Here is an 11,341-nt window from a genome sequence, read left to right as displayed (position 1 = left end):
GGTGACTGTGGAACTGATGTAAGAACTGGATAATGCCTCCTAAAGGCAGCTACCTACTCCCTGTGTGTGTCAATGGTGGCAGGGCAGAGGACAGGTGTGGGCAATGGCTCCCCATGTACCTGGGGAACATGCCTCATGCAAGATGGGGGAGCGAGAGCAAAACCCCAACTTGATTAATTACTAACGTAAGCTAGGAGTGTCTTCATTTTTGAAAGTTAACAATATGGAAAGCAGACTTGGAAAATGTTCTTCAGAAAGCGAGGAATACGCACTGGCCTAGCCATTCACATTGTAAGGCTGTTAGTTTTAGAACTAGGCTGTTTGGTAAGCTGCATCTGAAAGGTTCACCTGGTCCCAGGTGGTCCCTAGTGACGTATATTTCCAGGATAGGTTAGTTCTGAACTCCCAAATGTTTTGGACTGGCTAAAGTCGAGCTCTAGGGATCCTCCCAGTGGCTGCTCTAAGATTTTCTCTAGCTTTGGCCTTACAATAATTCCACCAGGAGGACGGCACTAGAGGAAGGGCCAGAAAACAAATGTACATAAAGAACACGTTGGTTGGTTAGAATTAAAATGTGTCAATCAGGAAGTGGTCTTTAGTATTACAATTTTAGCAAACTTTCAGAAAGTTTGAAATTTGACTGAGTTAAAGCTAAAGAGTTAAAGATATCAGAATAACATGCTTGTATTGTCCATATTTCTGAGACACTGAAAATTACAATAAAATCTCTCACTGTAAATTTTATAATACCACATAAAATATACACTAAAGATTAATCTTTCATAGTGTCAGAAAATTCAATTTTTTTAGATAGTTATCATAGAATTTGAATTCTGGTTTGGTCTTCTTGACAAAGAAAATTAAATGTAACTTTTACTAGGTTTAAATAATTCTACATTATTAAAAATTTTTAAGGTGTATACTGGGCTGAAATAAAAATATTTTGACAAATTTATTCAGAATTCAAGGTTTTTTTTAATACTTTATTGACCAGAAATATAATCTTTCAGATTGTGCTGGACTGTCAGAAAAGTCATGATGCATTTTTGCATAGAAAAATATGGAAAAAATACATGATTTTTCTGACAACCCAATACATATTTTCTCTAAGACAGCAATGTCTTCCTTGGCACACACATTAAAGATCATATAGGAAAAAGTTTTAGTCATTGTGGAATCACATTCTATAAGAAAAGTGGGACACCGTGGGGAAAAAAAAAATGTGTCCTCAGAAAACTGAAACGTTTTCCAGCTCTGATGGTACTAAAAGGGCCCCATAGAAGACGTAGAGTTTTTATCTAGTAGTGACTCCTGAGCACCCCTGAAACCCAGAGTTGGTCTTTAATTCCATTGACCTCCAAAGGAAATAGTTCTTCGAGGATAGCTAATACCTAGACTTAGGGCAGGAAAAATGACAAATGGGTCAGGAACATCCTGTTATTTTTTTGATATTGTGGGTGCTTTTAGATATATCGGGGTGCCAAATAGACACTGGAGTCAACATAAAAGGAATTCCCACTGACCAAGCTCTGAGACTTTGAGCATCAAATATGTGCACAGGAAGGTGGCCGTAACACAAAAGCAGGCTGTGACAGAAGTTTGATTTTTAATAAGTAGGGGAGTGTTTAATGTTACACATTTTATTTCTCCTAAAAATAATGTATATTAATCATATTTAGATATGTATTTCTGTCTGTGTAAACACCAAAGAATAAACACATGGAACTTGTAATCTGGTCAAACGATCCTGGCAGAATGTACCAAAATCAAAAACAGAATGAACTGATTAGCATGAATAATAGGAGGTGTGGCGGAAGGGGGAACAGACAGCCATACTAAATAACTAAAGAAGAGGGACAATTCAACAGTGTATTTAAGAATATGAATTACTCTGGGTCCTAAAGAGACATGTTAACTACACAAATTAAATCTCTCATTACTAAGAAATGAAATCTCTAGAATCAAGATTCATAATAAAGAATACAAACATTATAAATGACAACAGATATAAATACCCTAATGATAAGCCAATAGGTCAGGTACTGTCTGCCATGCAAAACATAATACATCATGAGGGCAAATGACAACAAGCGTCAAAAAAAAAAAAAAAAGAAAAAAACATGAGAAAGGGAATTAAAAGTTTACCATGAAGGAGAAAAAATGCTCCACATTATGGATCAGGTTTGAATTACACTATCTATACAATCAGTTCATTCACTGGTCAAAAGCCCAGATCCCTTTTTCTTTAGCTCTACTAAGAATACCAAAACTCAGCAAAGCAACAATACTGAAAGATTAGGAAAGTATCAAATTAAGAATCATATTATCTGGGGAAGTTATTCAATACAGATATAACAAATCTCTTAAACCATACTTTTGACATTTTAGAATATGTCTAAGTCAATATACCATAATAAATTTTATGATTGTTACCTACAAGTATGTATTTTATCAGCTGTTAAGACTTCAAAAGATTCATTCATACTAAGTTCATGCTCATAGTTTAAATGTTTCAGAAAATTTAACATATTTTGGAATTGATGTTTAAATTCTCAAGAAAGGTTGGATTTCTGAAATTTTTTTTTCTGTATGAATTTAGTGAACATTAAACAAAACACACAGAATCTTGAGTATTCTTCATATCTCAAAGTTCCCCAGACAACTAAGGAATCCATCAATCCTTACATTGCAAATTCATACTTCAGGAGAGAAAGTCTATGATTATGGAATCCTAACTCCCTCTGCTAACACCTAAAGTTATTTTTAAAAGGACACAGAAAGTGTGACTTATCTTACCAAACACAGTAATTTGCTTGGTTTTTAAGGACAAATGAACCATAGCTTAGTTGGAATTCACATTTTCACATCACCCATGTGGGTAGATATGACATGATAAATGGTGGTGATTACTGTATACTCTCTCTTCTTCTAACCATGAGATTTAAGTTGCTTGAGGTAGATCCAACAAGAGAATGTGAAGCACAAAATGTTGGCTCAAGAAAGGAAAACTCAAAAGGTCAATACCTAATGTTTGACTAGTTGCTAGATCTGTAGGAATATCACAGAATTGTAAGAATGCCTCTTAAAGCAAGAAAAGCATTCATCACATTTAATCTGATGCATGAGAATAAACACAAAAATATATATTTTTTTAAATCACATGATTTCAGCTAATAGTCCCAAATGGTAACCAATATTCACCATACCTAGCACATACTGGGTGAAAATATAAAAGGATCAATCAAGAATCCATGCCTTGTTAGATTTATGAGTGCTACCTTCCTGGCATTTGCTCCTGAGTGGATGAAAGAAGGGAACTTGGAAAGTCTCCCCTCACCCTCAAAAAACAGATCTAAAAACAGAAACTTCTTTGGGAACCCAAGTACTCCATTTGTAAAGTAAAAGGAACCACAACATCAATTAATTTGACTTGAGTGCTGTATCACACTGACCTAAATTGATTATGCACCTTTTTAAGTTATGAAGATAAACCTGAAATTCTAACACCTGATGGAGGAGCTGATATGTAGACTAATACTCAGTGTGGCCAGAAGTTCTGTTTTTAGAAATACCATATTGATATCCAGAAACGGTTGTGATGAGTTGGGGAAGGCGAAATGTTACCAGAAAGATTTTCATGATTATGGCTTTTTTCTCATCTCTTCATCCCAGTCAAAATCTAATGCTTCATCATCTAGTTCTGGCAGAGTGAAGAGAGATTTTTTGGGAAGAGTCTGTTTCTCGGTGGACCCCTGCAGCTGAAATGACTTCCTTTTACTGCCAAGCACTGCCAGCGCAGTGGGACGAGGAGGGCTTGAGCCTCTCTCACCCCAGGTCTTCATTTCAGGAGGACAAAGGGGCTCTGACTTGGATTCTGATGGGGAAGTGAAGGAGAAGTTTGCCAATCTGGCCAGTGTGCAAGTGTGAACCTTGCTGGTTTTATTATTGTGTGAAACCAACTCCTTTTCATCTCTCTCACAAGTAAGATGAGAATGCCCCATTTCGTTCCCCACCTCTAAATCATGCTGAATAACCTTCTTTTCAGGGGCACATTCCCTCTTCTCTTTTGACCCCTCTTTCTCTGGTGGCTGCCGTGGCACCTCCTTTGCCTTACCCTGCAGCTGATCTGAACCTCTGTTTCCTGAGGTATTTGTGAACTTTTCGGGATCCTTCACAGTTAGCGCTGCTTCTCTTCTCGTTCTACATGGGGAAATTTTAGGACCATGCGCTGATATTTCAGTTATGCCAGGAGATGCATGGCTGTGGACTTGAGGGGAGTGGATCAGTTTTGACTTCTGTTTGAAAGTAAATTTTGCCAGTTTGGCCACAGGAGGTCCTGGAGCCTCAACACTTGCAAGTTCAGGCTCTTCCACCTGGACAGGGGATTTTGGTCTCTTTCTTTTGGGAGTTTCCAGCATCCTTCCTGGGTTATGCACAGGAATGGACTGAGGATGAGAAGGGGCAGCGGGCTGCGAAGGTCCCCTGGTGGGATTTCTGCACAACTCCCGGGCCCTTTCCTTGCACAGTTTGTGCAGTTTCCTAGGGACATGAGTAAGCACAGAGTCCGGCTCATCGGTAGGTACTGCTGCTTCAGAAACCAGTGCTACCCTTTCTGTCATTTTACCCTCAAGATTGTCAGGCCAACATGGAGCATCTGTCTTGCCTCGTAATGGAAGCTGCCCTGATTCCAGTTTGCTCCTTTTGCCTGGTTCACTCTCTTTCTTAGCCTGACATTTGTTCTTAGAGATGTCCAAAGCCGTATTTTCTCCAGTCTTGCTGGGATCAGGAGACACAAAAGCAGTGTTTTGGGGTTTAGTCTGATGGCTTTCCATGAAATCAAACCAGTCCAAACTGTGGTCTCTGCTCTTTTTGTGCTCAGCTGACTGTTTTCTGCTTGTTGCCCTGTTAGGTCCCTGATGGGCTGGGGGACCCGGCAGGGTGTTCCCCCTGGGACTGCCTCCAGGAGAGGAGGGATGTATGCCACAATTTATTTCCTGTGGAGTCGAAGTTCTGAACTGTGATTCTTCCCCTGGGTCTCTTCTCCAGGATCCTAGAGTAGATTCTGCCTCCACGGCCTGTGGGTGGGATTGGTACACACTCTGATTCTGTAACCTGTAGCAGAGATAAATAAGGAAATCATGTATGGAACAGAAGAGAGTTTGCTGTTTAACTTTTTTCCTTAGTCTCTGGAGTGCCATCTTAAGGGTTTAAGTCCAGCATAATAATTCCAAGTTAATATCAAATATGGTCTCTTAGAACAGCAGAAGGAAATTGCCCTGTTTGATCAGTATAGAATTTCAGTGTCCTGATGGCATTCTAATTTAACCTAAAACTGTAGTAAACAAAAAGAAATGGGAGGTCTGTCTACATTTTAGTTCTCCTTGAAAGTCATTTAATTCATTTAAGGTTGTTTGAGGGTTACCATAAAATGTTCAGTCGCAACTCTCATGCTAAGTGTTCAAATATAAAACAGACTTGTCACTATGTACACAGTTGCTTATTGCTGGCCAAGTAGGTCACTGCTCTAGTTGTTTAGAAGCCATCTGCAGATCAGAAGCAAAGTGGAAGACCGGAGATTATGATCTCACATCTCACTGAACTGAGGCACTGAATTTTAGCACAGCTGAAAAGTCCCCTTCCTCGGGAGTAAAGTCTGTACGAGCTCTGCACGGGTGCTCCACTGCTGGCTCCCGCACTCAGTCATGGTTGTCATCCCCTGAGCAATTGTGACACTTTTTCTCGCAAAGTCCTGGCATATTTCAACATGTGTCCCACGTAGTTACTCTCCACTGATTCGATAAAGAATTAAAATCTATTTATAGTCTGTGAATTATCTGCTCAGTGATACTAATTTTAAATCTTGGGCATAGCAGAAATGGAAATAATGACAGAGGGACCACTGTCTAACAGGACTTGTGGTTACTTTTTTTCTTTCTCATTTAGATTTTTTCTATAGGGTATGTGCACTTGCCTGGAAATCAGTCCCCAGGAAGATGGCCACACAGCAATCCCTTTTCCTCCATTCTCATCTTGGCATTTTGGGGATGCATGCCCATGTGCCAGGTGTGATTTTCAAGCTGCTAGGTCTGAGTTTGCACTGTGGTAGGCCATGTGAGAGTCCAGTGCCTTACCCACCATGCCACCTGCTAGTTCCTAAAAGTAGGTCCTTTTGAAAGCCCTGACTAGGTTGTTACCTAGAAGTACCTTTTCATTATAAAGTGCAACATGCAACATGACCCTGACTCTCTGCACTGAATCTGAAAAGAACTTACACCAAAAAGTGGATGAGTAAATGATTCTAAAATCCATGTGTAGTCATAGAAAAAAGAATATAAGGAAATACAATTGATTTAAATGTATGCAAATACATTAAAATGTTAATGGTATATATCTCTGGGAAATAAGATTACATATGACTTTTGTTTTCTCATTAATTCACTATTGTGACTTTTCAAAATACTCTATAAAGAAGATGTATTACCTTTACAATCAGAAACTAAAATTGTAAAAGTATTGGGCTATATTCATTCACAGTGAATTTGGAAATATCAGTATAGCAAATCCATGTTCATTGTTATTAATTTGACTTATAACCTAACAGAAAAACAAATAGCTTTCAAAATTACTACTTACGGTTTCCAGCATCAATTGAGGTCAAGGATTCTCATAATTTTTAGAGCTCCATAGCATTTTGAAAGATGAGAAATTTAAGGGGCTGGCAGGTGGCATGGTGGACTGGACTGTCACATGACCGACCGCGGTTCAGGTCCCGGACCTGGTGGCTTGCTTTCTCACTTTCCCTCTCTCTCTCTAAATTTGTCCCTCTCTAGTCAAATTAAAATAAAGTTAAATAAAATAATTCTAATAAAAAAATGAAAAAGTGTGCCCTATAATTTTAGCCTAATTCTTACTTCAGGAATTAAATTTTCCCTTACATAAAATTTCTGCGGTTTTGGTGCACCTTCCTAAAGCAGCATCTCTGTACTCTGCTTTGAGTGGGATAGAATGGCTACCAATTGAAGCTGACTATCTTTAGTAAAGCCTTTTCTGGAAGACAAGTGTGATAGTAATTTAAACAGTTCCATTATAATTATGTGATCTCCTTAAGAAATAGAAAATTCTTCCTGTAAGCATTAGAAACTCATACGCTAGTTAGGTTTTTCTCATGTGATGAGGTTATCTTTACATTGTTTCTTGGAGATACTTCACTTTCATTGATTTGGTACTCAGTTTTTCCTTCTCCTCCATTCTCCTCTCAGGATCTTGGGCATGCATGCACACGCGCCCGGCTTGAGTTTTAAGCCACCGGGTCCGGGACGCGAACCGCGGTCGATTTCATGGGAGTCCAGTGACATAGTCATTACACTAACTGCTGGTCCTGATACTCAGTTTTGTGGCTTTGAGGATCAATGCTAGAGCATCCCTCTGCATTATAAAGAAATATCAGCGGAAAAAAATTTTTTAGGGTAGAATCCTATCTTTTCAGATTGTCACGTTTTTTTCCTTTCTTCCCTCCAGAGGGCTCATTTTGGATATGGAAAGTCCAATTGCTATTTTTTTAACATAAAACCCTAACTCGGAGCCTTACATTTCCTCCTTTCCTGAATCCATTATTTGTGTCTGGTAACTTGGGTTAATCAGAATGAGCAGCCTGTCGAAAGGGAAAGGCAAGTAAGCCTAGAGGGGTTTGAAAAGGATCAGCTACATCAAACCATAAATGACTCCAAGGAATGACTTTGATCTTGGTACCACGCTCTAGATCATAAAAACAGCCGGAAGGCCAAAAGAAGTGGAGGGATGATTTTATATGAAGTGCAAGTTTACCGTTGTGTGGCATCTGGGTATTAGCAGGATATAGTCCAGTCCCACATCTCCCCAAAAAGGTTGTTCTAAGGTCTCATAAGACAATGCTGCTGGGAGAAGAAAGTGAGTGAATGGCAGAGAAATGGAGAGAAACACCAGGAAAAGAATCCCAAGGTTTTACTTAAGACAGTCAGTAACTCAGTATGGTCTCCAAATTCTCCTTCGGCAGCTGCTCTACTTGCACATGTATCCATTCACTAGACCCCTCGAGAGCAACACCAACGACCAGGGTCAGCTCGATTGTTAAGCCACTCACACCGATCATGAAGACACCTGGTTGGGTGACAGTCTGCTCCTCAAGGTTATGTTTTCGGAGCTTGTTTCCCAGTATAATGGCTCTGGGAGGTGGTGTGACATTTAAGGGATAGGGCCTAATGGAAGGGCACCCACCATCCAGTTAGCTGTGACTGTGGGAAGGACGCACAAAGGAAGCAGAGAATTCTGGTTCTTCTCTCCTTGTACCTGCCCACCTTCCTCTCTGGTTCTATCGCCATGTTGTGATGTAGTACCAGAGGGTGGTTTGATGCTGGCCCTGTACACTTTTGAATTTTCTGACCACCAGAATTATGAGCCAAAATAACCTCTATTCTTTATAAATTACCCAGTCTCAGGTAATTCTGGTTAGTAACACAATAAAAAGGTAAGATAACACCAAAATAGCTAAACTTGCTGTTCCTCACTCTTATTTTTGATTTAAACTCAATGTCTAGCTTCTTAAAAGCCAATGGAGAGGCCAGTGAGTGGTGTATTAGTTGGGGTGCTGGACTCTCACCTGGTCACCCATGGTTTGAGTCCTCAACCTGGCAACCTAAAAATCATGCCAGGCACATTGTGCATGTGCCCCAAATCCTGAGAGAATGGAGAAGAGATTGTGGTGTGGCCATACTCCCTGGGGTGTGATTTCTCGCTTTCCCTCTCTTTGTCTCTTCAGGTAAAATGCACACATTCTGACTGGTCCTCTCATTCTGACTAGTCTCCACTTTCTGACAAGTGCATGGGACACATTCTTTCCCAGTATCCTTCATGGCTATTGCCTACATTTAAAAAAATCGTTAGAGAGATAAGATTTGAAACATTGCTCTGTCATTCCTGAGTTGTTATTCCAGCCAACAAGATGTGGAGCACAGCATCTCTCTGCACCTGCCTGAATTTCTGACTCCCAGAAAAACAAGCACTAAGATAGTTTTTTTTTCTTTTTTTGTTAAGCCACTGAATTTAGGTGCATTTGATTATATAGCAATGGGAACTGAAACAATCCCCATTGATCATAAAGATGGTTTTTTCACTTAATGTACACTTCCTTTTTTCACTGAATGCCAAACAAGGATTTTCCATTACATGCCTTTTTTGGTTTTCCTTCCTTACCTCTCAAGTCTTCTAAGCTCTTCACTCAAGAGGCTCTGCAACTCCAGTTTTTCCAGAATGAGTTCACACTGCCTCTGGTACTGTTCCCGAGGGTTTTCAGGGAAGGACGTGTGTAGAGCATTCACACCTCCAAGCAGTGCACCTCCCTGAAGGGGTGAGAAAATTCCAGAGTCACCGGGCCAGAGGCAAACTGATCGAGAGGAAAGTTGGTTAAAGTCCATACCTCTATCTTGGATATCAGAATCATCTAGGAGCCCTTTTACTTATTATTTTCCTTTATTGCCAGAAGGTGTGCAAGCTCACCAAAAAGGCAGAGAAAGAGCACCTCCCAATGGGGTATGGTCATGCTGCATCCTTTTTCCATCCCATCAGGATACTGAGCACTGAAACACAATCACCTGGCATCGTTTTCAAGTCACCAGGGCAGAGATTTGAATTATGGTTGGCCATGTGGGATCTGGTTCCCTGTGTACTGTTTAACTACTGTGCTACAGGGCCAGCACCCAATTTTTTCTATAAGAAAGAGAGACAGTCCCAACAAGGTATTCATGTCTAAAATACAATGATTTTTATACCTCTTAATATGTTAATAAACTATCTTTTTTTTTTTTGGAGGGGTTTTTGCTGTAAGGTGTGTACTATTGCCAGAAACAGAGAGACAGAAAGCGAGAAATCACCCCCCAGGGGGGATGGCCATGCCACAATCCCTTCTCTTCCATTCTCCTCTCGGGATCTTGGGCATGCACGCACATGCACCCGGCATGAGTTTAAGCTACCGGGTCTGGGACTCGAACCGCGGCCGACTACATGGGAGCTCAGTGACACAGGCATTATGCCAACTGCTGGTCTCGTTAATAGAGTATCTTAGAGAAGAAAAAAAGAAAGCTTGTGGGGCCAGCAGGTGGCTTGGTGGTTAATATGCTGGATCCTACATGGCCAACTCTGTGGTTCAAGTCCTAAACTCAGTGGCTTAAATAACACAAGGGCACATGTGTGTTTGTCCAAAATCCTAGGAGGAAAACAGAGAAGGGATTATCACTTGGCAATTTCCCCTGGGAGGGGGGGTGATTTCTTATTTTCCCTCTCTCTCTCTTTCTCTTTCCAGAACACATGCACCGTATGGAAAAAAAATCTAAGGAAAAAAAAAAAGGCTTGTAATTAGGGTAAATTTAGGTTCACAGAATATCTTTACCTGCATTGAGGATTCCATTACTGACACCACTGTAATAGCATCTTCCAGAGTCACAGTATCACGAAACATCAGGCGTGCATGTGCTAAGAAAATAAAATACATTTTGAGGTGATAAAGATAATTTTCTATCTTAACCCCCCCAACTGTATTTTATAAATAAGCTACTAATAACAAATTATTATTACTAGAACAAGAACAGAAATTTATGTTTAACTTGCTATAATTTTTCTAATAATGGCCTAATCCTTCTGCAGAGCCCATGCAATGTATTTGTATGAAAAATCACTGTGTTATTTTTTGTTTATTTGTTTTATCTCCAGTGATGCTTTTTACCTTTATTCTGGGAGTCCCTACAGCTATCACCAATGCAGCAAATCCCCACTTGAATCACTTTAATAATGCACCAATGAAGGAAACATTGTTTGTAAAGATACCCATGTATCTCCAAGCTTCATTCTGGCCCCATGGATCTCTTAGTCCTTGTGCAGCCAGCTTCTCCTGGAGAGTTTCTAATCGTGTTCCTTCTATCTTCCACTGTTTATAATCCGGAAGTTCCATTTTACCATGACCATGTTCATGCCCACGGTTCATGACTCATGACAACCTGACCTCTCAGGACACTCCCTGAAAAATCACTTTGGATTCTAATAAGGAAATGGGCTACAGGACATTTAAAAGAAAAATAGGGAGGCAAAGCATTAACGGGACAAAGAAATGTGGTATTATCTGTTGAAGATAATTTATAGATTCATCAACTGTACTAGGGAGAAATATTCACCTGTTGAAATATCCATTTTGTAAGCCAAATAATGTGATTGAATGTATGAAAGAAAATGAAATAAAGAAAAAAAGAGTTCTGTATCATTTGATAACCTTGCCAACCATAAAAAAAAAATGGGCTACATAAATATATATTTAATA

At 39.8% G+C, this 11,341-nt stretch overlaps 1 protein-coding gene across 3 annotated transcripts in view; it reads right to left on the bottom strand.

Annotated features, from left to right (window-relative positions):
- Positions 1–997: 997 nt before the first annotated feature.
- Positions 998–11,341, bottom strand: part of MCM9 (minichromosome maintenance 9 homologous recombination repair factor) — a 102,999-nt gene continuing 92,655 nt past the window's right edge. For all 3 annotated transcript variants that reach the window (XM_006157860.3, XM_014591347.2, XM_006157859.3), the window contains 3 exons: positions 10,421–10,503; positions 9,229–9,374; positions 998–5,112 (listed from right to left, as the gene is read on the bottom strand). In XM_006157860.3, the coding sequence (XP_006157922.1) occupies positions 3,642–5,112; positions 9,229–9,374; positions 10,421–10,503 (1,700 nt within the window). In that variant the 3' untranslated portion in view covers positions 998–3,641. The remainder of the gene's footprint in view (positions 5,113–9,228; positions 9,375–10,420; positions 10,504–11,341) is intronic.

The sequence above is a fragment of the Tupaia chinensis genome, unplaced genomic scaffold, assembly GCF_000334495.1.
Source record: "Tupaia chinensis unplaced genomic scaffold, TupChi_1.0 Scaffold000563_1, whole genome shotgun sequence".
NCBI classification, from domain to species: Eukaryota; Metazoa; Chordata; class Mammalia; order Scandentia; family Tupaiidae; genus Tupaia; species Tupaia belangeri.
The sequence above is the reverse complement of the archived record's forward strand: the minus strand, read 5'-3'. Positions and strand labels throughout refer to the sequence as shown.